The sequence below is a fragment of the Archocentrus centrarchus genome, chromosome 19 (genome assembly GCF_007364275.1).
Source record: "Archocentrus centrarchus isolate MPI-CPG fArcCen1 chromosome 19, fArcCen1, whole genome shotgun sequence".
In the NCBI taxonomy this organism is placed as follows: domain Eukaryota; kingdom Metazoa; phylum Chordata; class Actinopteri; order Cichliformes; family Cichlidae; genus Archocentrus; species Archocentrus centrarchus.
This window is the reverse complement of record NC_044364.1, coordinates 12725655-12738234: the sequence shown is the minus strand read 5'-3', so window position 1 is coordinate 12738234 and position 12580 is coordinate 12725655. Positions and strand designations below refer to the sequence as shown.

General features: G+C 38.3%; 1 protein-coding gene across 2 annotated transcripts in view; it reads right to left on the bottom strand.

Moving 5' to 3' along the window:
- Window positions 1-12580, bottom strand: part of adam11 (ADAM metallopeptidase domain 11) — a 32764-nt gene that overhangs the window by 19689 nt on the left and 495 nt on the right. For both annotated transcript variants that reach the window (XM_030755009.1, XM_030755008.1), the window contains exons 2-4: window positions 12415-12563; window positions 6250-6326; window positions 5706-5772 (exon numbers count right to left, since the gene is read on the bottom strand). In XM_030755009.1, coding sequence (XP_030610869.1) covers window positions 5706-5772; window positions 6250-6326; window positions 12415-12563 — 293 coding nt within the window. The remainder of the gene's footprint in view (window positions 1-5705; window positions 5773-6249; window positions 6327-12414; window positions 12564-12580) is intronic.

Below are 12580 nucleotides of genomic sequence, written 5' to 3'. Positions count from 1 at the left end.
TGTGTGTGTGTGTGTGTGTGTGTGTGTGTGTGTGTGTGTGTGTGTAGACGCATGTATGCATGACTGCGAGAGAATCAGTTTCAGGTGTTTGTAATGAACCCCAATAAGTCATGTCTGCTGCCTGAGCCTGCTGTCGTCCAGCACGGCTGACAGATCAAAAAGAAAAGAGGCAACTTGGAGCTGCTGTTCTTTATGCTTGACCAACCTTTATTCTGAGCTTCAACTCAAGGCTGAAAACTCACTGAGAGATCCTGTTAAGTCCAAAATGCAAGTTATTTCTCAGACATATGACATCCGTGTTACTTTTCAAAGACAAAGGGCGTGTGTAACACATTTTCTCTGGCTTCACTGTAAGGTCATTTCAGCTGTGATCGCCTCAAGGTGGATTAAATCCTCACAGGTACAGCTGCACACACAGTCAGGCTACTGCTGGTGACAAATTAATGGCCAGTCTGGTTGTCTGTCAGGTACATCTTCATGCAGTCTGAAGTCGGTCACGCACTTTATCCCTTACCAGGTAAGATCCACCACATGGGAGCTTTAGATGTGGCTTGCTGAGGACACAAAATGATTTCTGGGGTGGGGCATTTAGTCTTTTCTGGTGGTTTTTCTGATGCAGATAAACTAAAGGAGGAGTTGGAATTGCTAACTTTAAAAATCTATATATATCCACCAGTTCTGTTGATGAAACTAAGAGATGAGGCCTCTACTTACAAACTCATACAAATAGGAATCTGGTTCATTCTTCAAGGATCCAGTCAAAACATATATTAGCATACAAAAGTCTTTTGTCACTAATCTATCTGGTTTAATTTTAGGTGCTTAGCAGATAACCCATATACTGAAGGCTACTGCATGGGCCTCCATATGGTCCTCCACAAAAGTCCCATGAGAAACTGGGAGTGTTGTGGAAGACTGCACCAATAAACTGAGAAGAGAAAAAAAGAGATTGATTGATTGATTTTAGCTTATTGTTGAGACCCTCTATAAATCAATCCCAATTTTGTTTAGTTCACATTACCTCTTGGGAAAATTAATGGCCTACCTCTAACCTGAAAGGGCCAATTTTTGCATTTATGCATCTACACCTTAAAAAGCATCACATTATTTTAATTTCACAGCCAACAGCATGAACAGCTCAAGTAAAACTGTAGCATTGTACTAACCACACCTTGGGCCAATGGAAGAGTGAAAACATTGTCATCACGTATGCAATAACCAAAGATAAAGTGAACCAAAGTTCATCCCAATCCATTCAAGAATTAAGGGCATTTCACTCAAATGTAAACATCACGATGGTTGCTAAATGAGAAATGCTGACTTTATCGGCATACTGGTGATCATGCCGTCAGTAAAGCCATACCCCTAATGTGGCTAATAAGGAATAGCAGCTTGCTATTTAGATTTGTAGCCAAGACTAGTGCTGTGAAAAACAACATTAAAGTTTTCCTTTCAGATCAGTTCAGAGCTAACAACAATAAATTAAACAGAATAAGTCCTGGTATTTTTATGAAACTTATTTACATGCAGCACCAGTTCTACTCTGTTGAGGACTAAAAGAATGTTCATCATTCATACTGAACAGTGAGGCAGCACACACCACTTAGCACTGGGCAAGTTAATAAATAAATAAAAGGTAGGATTACGAGGCTAAATGGAGGAAATCAAATTGCCTGACACAGCAGACACACACCGACTGTCGGGGACTGAGTGAGCTTTTGAGAGTTGCACTTCAACATGACGTCCACTCGCTCTTCCAAATAAACCATTTTGCATAAAATACCATGGCTTAATGTTAAAATGTCATTAGTGCTGGAAGGACAGTGATAAGTAAAGTATGACAACAAAACTGAGTGACTATATGAATTAAAAACTGCTTGCACTCACAAATTGAGACAAAACAAAATAACAAGAGTACTGAACTCGACACTACAGGCTGTAACAGAATTAGAAAAGCTGGAGTGCTTGATGTCTGGACTCAGCATTGTTCAGAGTCTGAGAGGAGTGGGGGTGGGGGTATGAAATAACGGGAACTAATGTAAAGTGAAAAGAGGATAAAGAACAGAAGCATTAGGTTTTAGAGTTTTTAAAATCATGAGAGGAAAAGCTGTAAGAAAAGACAAATTAACGGTGAAATGAAGCATTAACAGACTTAAGAAGAATGAATGCAAATTAATATAGAATGCTCCCCATTTCTTTTTCTGTGTTTGTTCAGGGAATATTTCACACGCAGCTGACAGTCGGTTGTTACCCTTTGTGCATCAATACATTAGTCTGGCAATTATATCACTGTTTCCTTACTATGATTAGAGTAAAACAGTATATATCTCAGAATTAGGTTAAATGAATACATACACCATATTGTCAAAAGTATTCACTAACCCATCCAAATAATTGAATTCAGGTGTTCCAATCACTTCCATGGTCACAGGTGTATAAAACAAAGCACCTAGGCATGCAGACTGCTTCTACAAACATTTGTGAAAGAATGGGTCACTCTATGAATTCCAGTGTGGTACTCTGTTACTGTGTTACTGTGCAACAAGTCCAGTTGTGAAATTTCCTTACTATTAAATATTCCACAGTCAACTGTTAGTGGCATTATAACAAAGTGGAAGCCACTGGAAACGAAGGCAAGTTGTTAAAAAACGCAGGGTCAGCAGATACTGTGGCACATACTGCACAGAGGTCGGCAACTTTCTACAGAGTATATCGCTACAGACCTCCAAACTTCATGTAGAGAGCTTCATGGAATGGGTTTCCATGGCTGAGCAGCTGCATCCAAGCCTTACATCACCAAGCATAATGTTGGATGCAGTGGTGTAAAGCACGCCACCACTGGACTCTGGAACAGTGGAGACGTGTTCTCTGGAGTGACGAATCACACTTCATCTGGCAATCTGATGCATTGTGCCAAGTGTAAAATTTGTTGGAGGGGAGATTATGGTGTGGGGGTTTTTTCCAGGAACTCTTAGTGCTTCAGCATACCAAGACATTTTGGACAATTTCATGCTCCCAGTTTTGTTAGAATAGTTTGGGGATTTTTCTGTTCCACAATGACTGCGTACCGGTGCACAAAACAAAGTCCATAAAGATATGGATGAGCGAGTTTGGTGCAGAAGAACTTGACTGCATGGAGTCCTGACCTCAACCCGATAGAACACCTTTGGGATGAATTAGAGCAGAGACTGCGCGACAGGCCTTCTTTCCAACAACAGCCTCTGACATCACAAGTACGCTTCTGGAAGAATGGTCAAAAATTCCTAAAAACACACTCCTAACTTCCCAGAAGAGGTGAAGCTGTTATAGCTGCAAAGGGTGGACTAAAACCTATGGATTAAGAATGGGATGTCACTCAAATTCATATGCATGTGAAGGCAGACGAGCAAATACTTTTGGCAATACAGTGCATGTCCAACAAAAGCCAACAAAAAAATAGATTTTATAATGGCAGACAATAACAAAATAAATAAATAAAATAAATCTGCAGACACAGTCTGAAATAAAAAATGCAGCTCATATCAATTCCAACCATCCTAATTAAATTTTTCTGTTAGCTGTGTGTCATCGAGATTACATCTGAATGAGACAGTCACCAGCTCAGCAGAATAACCAGGACCCACAGGGACCAATGAGAAAAAGGTGACACATAAAGGGAGGAAAATTATGGGCATGCCAGTAAAACTAAACGAACCAGTATAGAAGAGATGGAAGGGGAGGGGGCTGCATACAGGCTTTTAGTGCTGCTTGCAGATGAGAAAATGGATTTAAAAGCAATGTATGAGTTCAGTGTCATTTTTCCATGAATGATTGTAGGGGTTTGCTAGGCATTCATTTGGACAGGTTTTGCTCATGTAGCAGTAAAGGCATAGAAATATCATGAATAAATTATACTGACACTTGTCAAACTAGTATATGATCATTATGAATAAACAGCCATCCTTGGTCTTACTACTAATTAAATTGCCCATTTACATTTCACTTCTACTGAATTTATGAACTACAGAACAGACTAATAATAATAATCCTGCCTTACTTATTATAATTCACAAAGGGTTCCAAAAAGTGGTGGAGCTGATGGACAAAATATGAGAGAATATGAAAAATAATTAATAGATTTTTACCATATTCCCAATTATTTTGAAAGCTTTTGATTCAGATACCATTCAAACTGCATTTTTTTTAATCAAAGTGTATTTCTGGGTTAAAATAGCCAACACAAAACTTAATCATGTTAAAACGGCAGTGCATTATCTCATGGTGTTCCCCTGGGATCTATTATTGACCCACTATTAATCTAATTAGTGCAGTAATTAATTAGTTATGTCCAACTGTATTTCTGTCATTACCTGCTTAAAATGGCTTATTAATATAAAAACAACTTTAATTTGAACATAGTTAGTGGTAAAGGTGGTAAAACATAGGGTCTGGCAGATTTTGGATTTCAAAGCATTGAAAAAAATAATATTAAAAAATAATATTAACACTAAAATCAGATTTATAAATTGAGTGTGTCATTTCCAAGGTTTAGCTTTATTTTCTAAATTTTCTGTTTTACATACTATGCTGAAAACAGAATCTACAATTTTTTAATTTGTGATTAGTTTTTCATATTATATACAAGCATAGTGAGATGACAAGTCTTTATGCCTCCTCCCTGCACTCAGTAATTATTCAATTATTTCACCTTTTTATTTCTTTGATTACAGCTTGTTCAAATAAACACAGAATTTAATGTCTGTGCCCATATTATATTATCTGGTTCCAAAGGTCAGGGCAGAGGCTGAATGAAAGATCTGGTTTCGTGCTTTCTGGAAATTCACATGATTTGAATTCCCCTCATGACACAAAGTAGGCCCACACTGGTACTGCTGCTGTCTGCTGGTTTCCATGGCAACCATCTACTGATTGGTCAGGTGTTTCTTTGGCAGCGAGGATACAGACAGAAAGAGACCGTCTCACAGAGGCTGTTGAGAGTCAAGCTGTCTGCCCGTCTTGGACTCATTAAAGGCCATTTTGCCCAAATTTATAATTCATGACAGAGAGGGCCATGGCAACAATCTAACCATCAGTGTTCATGCACTGGTAGCTAGAAAGCTGTTTTTGAACACCTTTCCACAGGTTCAGGATAATGTGTGTCCTTGATAGGTTAAAGAGTTCATATATAGCAGCACTTTGGTCAGTGATTGCTGTTTTTAAAGTGCTTTATAAATAAAGTTGGCTTGGCACACGTGGGCTAACAAATACTTTGTACTCATTTACACTCATTTTTAGACATTCAAAAACAGTCCCTTTTTAGGAAACAACAACAAAAAAATGCCATTACACTCAATTACCGATTCTCCTCAGTTTACTGAAAATGGTCCAACAAACTGGGAAGAAGAACTACACTGTTTATAGAAACAAGCACAAAATCATTTTCAGCTTCTGTTCGTTTTGCTTTCTTGTCAATCGTTTGATTTGAGAACTGTCACTCTCAGCACTACAGTCAGGATTAGTTTGCCAGGTTGCAGCAGGTTGAAGTCCGTCCCAGCTGACACTGGGCAATCACTCACAGGTCTGTTACATAATGACAGAAAAGATTCACCTTCACATTCGCACCTACTGCCAATTTAGAGCCATCAAATAACCCAACCTGAAAGTCCTTGGACTATAATAATGAACATATTTACCACACCGTTAAAACTGCATTTCTGTAAACCTACCATATTCTGTGACAGCTGGCCATCTTCCTCAAAGTGACGCTCCACATAGTCCGTAGACAGGAGATTGCTGGAATGAAAAGATTGAAAAAATGTGAGCAAACAAAAAGTACTTGCATGGTCTTAAAAATATTATTTAAAAAAAAAATTGTCAAAATAAGGTCCTACAACTGTAGTGTTAAATCTCTTTTATAGGTGTCTCAACTTTTGTTTACTGGTCCTTTCATAGAAATAAATAAAACCAGTGTCATAAATAAGTCAAAAGTATTAAAAGAGGTGTGTGTGTGTGTGTGTGTGTGTAATGGTCCAATGTACTCAGATGTGACTTGAAACTTACTACAATATTGGTACAGTTTACTTCAGTGTATTGCTTGACTATGTCTGAATATGGCCACACCATCTGTTATTTATCAATGCTTAGCCAGCAGTCAGTTCACATAATAGCATGTGTGAGTGTGAGTATAGTCGTGCCAGGACTACTGTAAGTAATCTTAAAGTGATGTTTCAGTGGATCTGAGGTAAGCTTTGCAGGCATGTGGGGACTTACTGGTTGAGTTCCAGGTCAAGTATGAAGGATGCGCCAAAGGCCTCCACCAAGAAGCTGGTCTGGGCCAAATGGATGGGCTAAAAGATAGAGGGGGGAAAGGAAGGAGGGAAAAGATGAGTGAGCACTACAGAAGACATAAATACTGTGAAGAAAAGGGCAGCTGCAGTTAAAAACTTTGAATCAATAAGCATTTCTAATTTCTGGTACTATAAAGGAGGAGTCTGGAACACTGTGTTTTAAACACTTCAAGCATTTGAAATCATTGGTCTTAATTTCATCACTTGCAGTTTTTGTTGTGCTGTAACCGAGATATTCTCAATATAGATACATAATACTCATAATATACATTTTGTTCTGTTTACCACTTTTTAAAGAATACTATTTTTCCCAATTAGTACATCGAAACACAAACATTTTATACTAACAGAAAGTTTCAACCTTTAAGCCCGTATTTTTAAAGCCATTTTATTCTAAGGTCAGTTTTTATGAAAAGTGTGTCCATTTAGGGCTTTTGTTGTAATGTCTGTTTTTTTGGATGCAGCAGTTGCTTAGTATATAATGCATGATTTTCTCCTATTGGAGGCAATAAAGTCATGATATGACGTCATACTTTGGGCAGCCTCTCGAGCTGAAATGTTGAACTTGTTATGGAAGATTATTTTACAAACTCAGGGCAACATCATCATTCATAATATTTGAGACACCCTTCAAGCTCCATGACAAATCCAGCTTGTACCAACTCCACAGCAAAACATTTGTCCCTCTAGCTGTTAAGGCTTGTATTATTCACTAGTTGCTAACTTCGTCTGATTTTTTTTTAGAGCCGACTGAAAACGATGCAATGCAAGGAGAGGAAATGAAGCTAAACACAAAATTCAAGCTTAAAGTATCTAAAACTGTCTTCCCTGTGGATTCATCACACTTTCACTGTCACGCTGCACTAAAAAAAACTTTGTATAAACTTATGCCAGTTATACTTTAAGTCCCCATGTGGCGTTTTAACCACCATCAGCACTGTAAAGAAAAAATTTTTATGAATGACAAAATCAGTTTTAACTCTAAATTGGCCGATTAACATTCGTGGCAGTGAAAACAGAAGCTGCCATGGCATGCCAGTTAAATGGCAATTAAAAAAAATAAAAGGGCAAAAAATTTAAAAGGAAATGCAATGTCAATTAGACTCTGCTTACTCAGGAAGGTATATTTTCACATTATTCTACCCAATAAAGGCACTGATATTGGGATAAATGCTGAATATTGGATATGATAATTGGCCAGACCACATTGGTTGACCTCTACACTTACTGATCTTTTAGTAGCATGTGCTGAAGTTGTATTTAGTGCGCAGCATGGGCATTTTTCTTATTTTTGAACTGAAAAAATATGGTTAGAAATCTAATACAGCCAGTTTTAAAATTGTATTACAAATTCACAGCAGAGGGCTTTACATTTCAAATGAAAGATGGTACCTTATTTCTTGAAATAAGCTTCCTTACAAGAAAAGGATTATCCTTCTTAGTAGAGCAGGCATGCAGAGATGCTATAGGTGCTTGAGCAAATACAAGCAGCAAAATTACAATATGAACAATGTCTACATCCCATGGTTCTGTCTGCAGGAAGGACAACTGAACTGCAGATTAATAAAAGCTAAGAATAAGTATCCAAAGCTTACTTTTAGATCAGTAAACCTTACACACTGTAATTTATACTGCAGTGTAGCACTGGTCCAGACACTGACTCAGACAAATGACTCACTAATTTATGAGGTATTTCATTCCTTCATGAAACTGTAAATAAGACTGTAGTTAAAAAAAAAAAATTAAAAAAGAAAAAAAAAAGTGACATAATGAAGAGACAATAGAACAAAGAGAAAATTGGTGTTCACTATGAAATAATCTGCATGCACAGAGAACTAAGGAACAAAGCCTTGGATAAATTATATATAAAACACACACACACACACACACAAAAAAAACCAGATGTCCTCCTTTAGCAACCTTTCCACAGAGGTGAGACATCTTATCCAGGCTTCAGGAAAATTCAGTCCTGGGGCTCATCGTTTCTGTCTAACTTTGCCCAGAGGTGAGCCCAGTCCATATTATAACACAGAGTTCTGTGGTAGCTCCCATCAGTACTCACTGGCCAGCAGCAAGGCAGGTCTCATTAGTAATACCCTGCACTCTCTGCAAACCACTTAGTATCAATCTAAACCTCCACTGGGTCCATATCCCATACAGTAAAAGACCACAATGGGCTTGTGAGCAGCAATACAAATGCTCCATTAGCACTCTCACTATAATATTTTTCTTATTTAAATTTTGCCCATAATTCAGGCCACACTGCATCTTAGCTCTACACATTAAACTGTTGTCCACAGACACAAACGGACCTATATAGTCATGCTAAGAAGAAAGTACACCCTGTTTAAATTCCAATGTTTTACAATAGCATGTGATCCTTAGCAGGTTTAAAATGAGGTTAATACAACCTCAAATGAACTACAAAACATATTACACCATGTCATCATTTAACAAAAACTAGGCCAAAATTCTGAAGCAGTTCTATGAAAAACTAAGGACACCCTCATTGCTTTCATATGAATTAAGTAAGTAGTAAGTAGGTACGGTGAGTAGCAGCAATGTACTGCTAATCAAATGCACTTAACTGATCATCAGCAAATGTGAGAACCTCTGTAAAAGCACAAGCTTTGGCAGTTTACTGGTCTGGAGCATTCAGGTGTGTGTTAACACAATGCCAAGGAGGAAAGACATCAGAAATGATTTTTAGAAGCAGCAATTGTTGCTCCCCATCAGTCTGGAAAGTGTTATTTCCACACATTCTGAAGTCCATCGAAAGACTGAGCAAGCTGGCTCGTTTAGAAGGGTTTCTATGCAAAGAGAGGAGGTGCAGCTTAGGTTTACAAAGTTGCATTTGAACAAACTACAAGACTTCTGGAACAATGTCCTTTGAACAGATGAGACCAAAGTCAAGACATTTGGCCATAATACACAGCACCATGTTTAGAGAAAACCGAACACAGAATATCAGCACAAACACCTCATACCATCTGTTGACCACAGTGGTGGAGGGGTGATGATTTAGGCTTGTTGAGCCACAGGACCTGGGCACCTTTTAGTCATTGAGTTGATCATGAACTCCTCTGTATATCAAAGAAATCTAGAGTGAAACACAAAGCCGTATGTCTGACAGCTAAAGCTTGGCTGAAATTGCGTCAGATAACAGGATAATAACCCCAAGCACAGCAGCAAATCTACAACAGAATGACAAAGATGTTACAATGATCCAGACCTCAACTTGATTTAAAATGCTGAAGCAGAATCTTAAGAAAGCTGTGCATAAATGAATGCCTGCAAACTACAATGGACTAAAGCAATGTTGGCCAAAATTCCTCCATGATGGAGAGACTGAGAAAGCAACTACTTTGAGTTATTGCTGCTAACACACACACACACACACACACACACACACACACACTGCTTCTGCATTTTATCTTATTTTTTGTTAAATATATAATGACAAAGTGTAATATGTCATGTGTTGGTACTGATCTCAGGCTGCCAGTGGCCTGCTTAGGACTAGATCATTTTTATTATTTCCTAATGTGTAAAACCTTAGAATTGACAGTGTGTACTTGCTTTTTACCTGTATACATGACATAATTTCTACATGGCAAGTTACGCAATCACAAAGTTGAGCTTCACCCATTAAAATAAATGCCTCATTTTTCTTTCAAGCTTGTCTCCTTGTGCACCTCTGGATCACTTCCAGGCATATTTCTCACATTCTCACTGGATATGAGAACTGGACCTCAGAGCTATGACCCATTGACCAAATAAGGGTTTTTCAGTAGAAAGGCCCATATTGACCAAGGTCCAACTCAGAGCATCAGGTCACAAGTGTGATCAGCAACATGCTCTTCACTTCAGCATAAATGGGTATGTGCATGTTAATTCCCCTCCCGGGGGTCAGACTGTCAAAACAGATACGTATTGTACTGTTCTGCGGTGTCTAAAATGAAAACAGCAACCATAAAAAACCTGGCATGAGGCATCATGCTACCATATCCCACCACAAAGTGCAACTGAAAACTGTTGAGTTTTTTGGCCACACATTCATTGCTCATAAAACTAAAAGTGAAGGGTTAGAATTTTGACGCACTGGAGAAGAACAATCAAACACTGCAGAAGCGTAAGTGCAAGCAGCCAGAATGCGATGGTGTAATCTTAAAAGAACAAAACAGCTTAAAGCAGTCCAGAGGTGCACAAGAAAGCAGACTTGAAGAGGAGGTTGACTAAAACTTTTTAAATGCCCTTAGTATACTGATAAGATGCAAGAATTATTTGTTTCTGGTAACTTATAATAGGGACATGTCGATTTTCTGGACTTAAATGTGATAAACTAATATATTAATTATTTTAAAAGTTTAACCCATACTTGTTTTGAGAAAGAGACTGGCTTTTATCTGGCTTTTGCTGAGGGATCAAGTTCGCTGTTGTGTTGCTTTAGACTTTGGGATAAAGTCCTGAAATGAAACATACATTTTATTTATAGACCTGCGACAGTAACGATCCATGATTTGTGTTACAACAAAGTGTTCATTTTAATCTGTCAGACCACTGTATATTTTCTAAAAACAACCCATCACATTACTTAGCACCAAACAGCAAATAATTGTCTTCTTAAGAGTTAGATAATTCCTTCTGGGGATTGTAGGGACCAAAACTGAGCTAAAAAAAAGGTTGTCTATTAATGGGAAGGTCTGTGGCTCGATCCCTGACTCCTCCAGCACTGGTCCATCAGAGTGTGAGCATATGTGTGAATATTAGAAAGGTGTAGATAAAAGCCTGAATGTGTGTGAGACTGGGTGACTGAGACTTATGTGCTCAACTGAGTAGAAGGACACTGTAAATTCCAGTCCAATTATTAACAAAAACATGCTTGAAGTCAGTTTAAAAGACAATTATTAACCAGTAACTTTAAAAGTAAACTTTATTGTTAAGCTTTTCATTGTTTTCATATATACTTACTGTTAAAATTGCAAATTCTTTTAATGAATGATCAGAATTTCAAATGTATGTGCCGGTAAGCCCTGTGAGCCAAAAAGTTAGACTTCAGACTCCTCTAAACATAGCGGCCTTATCCATCTGGTGTTCAAACCTTCTATTTGAGAAGGGCAGCCAATCAGAAGAAAGTTAGCTCAAAGGGTGGAGCTAAACCTGCATGATTCAGACAGTGGATGAGCTAAGGGGCTGCACCAATACTGCAATACCATATAAGATAAATAAAGATTATTTTGCACTGGGAATCATGCAAAGCTACTTTAATAGAGTCCAAGACTGAAAATATGGAGCTGGAAATGGGAATAATAAGGATTAAATTAAATACTTACTACTGTGCACTAAGAATGTGTGATTGACAGCTAGCAGATTGTAAATTAAGCATGCTGATTGCATCTAATATCTGAATTCAAGTCTAAGGGCACCCCCCAGTTTGAGACAACACGCTGACCACAGGGGGCACATCAAGGTCAAACCCGTGTCATATCCACTGACCAGCCAGCCGCTGACTGACAGCATTTATAGCAAAGGTAACAAAAGAGGTGTGAAATATAATCTGATGAGGTCAAAAGGAGCAAGAGGCTGAAGTGGGGGGGGTGGGCTGAGTTTTATCTGCCCTGTTATGGCCTGCATCATAATCTTAAATCAATAAAACCTGCTTACATAACATGAAAACAGCCCACATCAGCAAAACTATAACTAAAATTTGACAACTTTAAATGAAAATAGTTTGGGCCCATTGTGAAAAGAGGAATATGCTTTTGTATTTTTACATCATTCAGCATTCAAATAAACAGACACACTTTCTACTCTACACATTTAATATTTAATGTTTCACTAATTAAACAATTTCTGCAGAAGGCTTAATTAAAGGCTCGAATATTAAATAAAACATTTGTCAGAGTCTGTAAAGAGCAGATGCAAGGTCTACTCTTCGTGTCAGTCCTGTATTAATCTGATCTCAATAATTTCTGTGTGGTAAAAATGTAGAAACTGATATTAAGGGAAATCTAATGAAGGTGTGCTCAGTTCTGATGGTTTTGGACAACAGGTGCAAAAGTCGGGAACAAAGGCAGGCACAGCTCACCTTTGTGCCGGCTGGGTGGTTTTTGACCCGGGTGTCCAGGCGGCTGTGCAGCAGCTCTTCTTCAGTGTGGATCTGATGCAGGAGTCGTTTGGGCTGAACGACCTCCTCTGCGGGCGGCAGCCCCTCCGGACTCACCCATTCCCTCAGAGCTTCAGAGGACACGCAA